Raw genomic sequence first — 2,522 nt, 5'->3', positions numbered from 1 at the left:
TATTTTACTTTGGTCTTGGTCACATTATAATGGTAGGATGCTACCAATAGGGCCACTTGAGCCTAAAGAATCATGACATCTTAACTGACCAAACCCAGGAGCTGTGACATGGTGAACGGATACCAGAGGTTCTTTTTCTATTTCCTGGATTTGTAGGTCCCTACATCCTTAAATAACTGCAAATACTTGGTAGTGTCCTTGTGACTATTACATATAGTACTTTGAAGCCAGACTGAATTTGATAGAGAAAATAAACAGATGTCAAACTTCTTGCATCTTAAATATGAGAAATCTGTTTCTGTTACAAAAGGTAAGTGGCCTTATGTTTTTGCGGTAATGAATTAACTGCATAGTGATTTAGATGTGCAGCGCTTTAAGATCACTTCCTTTCCAGCTTTCTAATCATTTGTTTGTACCATGGAAATATTGTGAACTACTATTTAGAACAGAATTTGGTAAAATTTAAAAGTCTTTGTTAATTCTTGAATATTTTTTATTTAAGAACTAAAACCTCATGCACATAACCAAATTTTCTGTTTCATAAAATATAACAGCCTTAAATCTAGATTGTTTGCTTTGCAGCCCTTACAGTGAGGTTTCTTACTAAGCGATTCATTGGAGAATATGCTTCTAATTTTGGTAAGTCACTACTCTAGACATTTTTACCTTAAAATTTTTAACATCATAATTAAGTCCCACTTAAGTACAGAGATGCATTTTGATAGACTGTACCATTTTTATGCATATAAAACTGTTTGTTTATTCACATATTCTGATTAGAAATGCCAAAATAGGTACTTGAATTAAATGTTCTTTTATGGTAAAATTCACCCAATTTGATGTTAAGACTGGTTTCAAAGTCTGGAACTGGAGAAACATTAAAACTGAGATCCTCTCTTCAGAATATTGTAGAACATGCAACTGAATATTTCTTGTAAGGTATAAAACAACTTTGAAATTAAATCAACATTCTTTAAAAAATAAGAAAATTAATACTGAAACCACAACAAAGGAATAAAGTTTATTTTTATTATAAAACCATAAGAAAATAGTTAAATTATGCCTTGATTAAACATATTATCTAAGTTATTTATATAAATGTAGAAACATTTAAAACACATGCCAGGGCATTTTGATATAATTTTAAGATTATTTCATGAACTCTTCTGTAAATTTGCTTGACTAGAATTAGCATAATATATGGGAAACAGTACAACATAAAAAGTGAGAAATTTTGCCATAATTTTGAGCGTATTTTTGGCTCACCAATTAAATATGATGGTGCTAATATCTTACCTCATTGAAGAAATGAGATGAGGAGATTTTTTTTTTTAAATGAGGATGGCAGATTACAGAAAATATAAAAATTGGGAGAAAGGAGAATGTTTTTGTTGATTATTACTTAGACTAAGGGAATTTATGATTGCAAGTGTGTTTTTCCATGAGAAACAAACAAAAATCTTTAGCATTCAATCATGAAGTAGCATAATCGGAGTATCTCAGAAAATAGCTTTAATATATTACATTGTGTTTTTCCCTACATGAATTCAACATGGTATTTCAGTCCATATGACATTATGAACATTTTAGGGCAAAAGCCTGAAAACTGATTATAGAAAGTTGAAAACATAAAAAGAAAAATTCCTGTTGTTTCATTTTTGAGGGCAATGACATCAGTCAAAAACGTCAACATAACATACAAGTTAGGACTCGGGCATGAGAAAATGTCCCAGAACTAAAAAATAAAACAAACACAGAATGATACGCCATCCAAATAACAACAAAAACTCTCAACGTAAACTTTGATATAGTATAGTTGTATAAACTAATGAAATGTTTACACATTTCTGGCTGTTACATCTCAATGAAAAATAAGAGACCTAGAGGCATTTTTGAAAAGCCAACCAAATGATCAAAAGCTCATTAACTCAGAGGGCAAACTAGCAAAAATGACTCCACTTTGTATATTAAAACTAGAAGGGGAAATAATACAATTCTAAAAATGTGAGAATTGATGACACTTGCTGGCAGTTTTTGAGATTTGAGAGTGAATAATTTTAATTGACTAGAAGGAAATAATGTGGTTTGGAGTCAAGAATAAACCTATAAAGTTTAGAAGAACCTGGCTGAAAACATAATTTAAGGTTTCATGAAACTGTAACAAATTTCATTAAATATAACCTGGTAGGAGGTAAGAAGTAAACCCTAATCCTCTAAGAGAATTTGATCAGGTAATTGATGTGATCTGGCTACAAGGTTCACTTTTACTTCTGTGTTGAGAATACACTAGAAACAGGAAGGGTGTTAGAGGAAGGATAGAAACAGATGACTTAGGAGGCTTTGTGATAAATTAGGCAATTAATGATGGTGGTCTAGACTATATTGTTAACAATGGAGATGGTGAGATACAGACAAATTCAAAATATATTTTGAACGTAGACTAAAAGAATTTTAGAATAAATTTTAGAATAAATATGTGACATAAGACAAATAATCAAGGATAATCCTATTTTTTTTTTTTT

At 30.5% G+C, this 2,522-nt stretch overlaps 1 protein-coding gene across 1 annotated transcript in view; it reads left to right on the top strand.

Moving 5' to 3' along the window:
• Positions 1–155: 155 nt before the first annotated feature.
• Positions 156–2,522, top strand: part of RERGL (RERG/RAS-like) — an 8,446-nt gene continuing 6,079 nt past the window's right edge. Inside the window, exons 1-2 of the mRNA XM_011975451.1 lie at positions 156–310; positions 583–639. Coding sequence (XP_011830841.1) covers positions 259–310; positions 583–639 — 109 coding nt within the window. The 5' untranslated portion in view covers positions 156–258. The remainder of the gene's footprint in view (positions 311–582; positions 640–2,522) is intronic.

This window comes from Mandrillus leucophaeus, unplaced genomic scaffold, assembly GCF_000951045.1.
Source record: "Mandrillus leucophaeus isolate KB7577 unplaced genomic scaffold, Mleu.le_1.0 Scaffold156, whole genome shotgun sequence".
Taxonomy (NCBI): Eukaryota; Metazoa; Chordata; class Mammalia; order Primates; family Cercopithecidae; genus Mandrillus; species Mandrillus leucophaeus.
The sequence above is the reverse complement of the archived record's forward strand: the minus strand, read 5'-3'. Positions and strand labels throughout refer to the sequence as shown.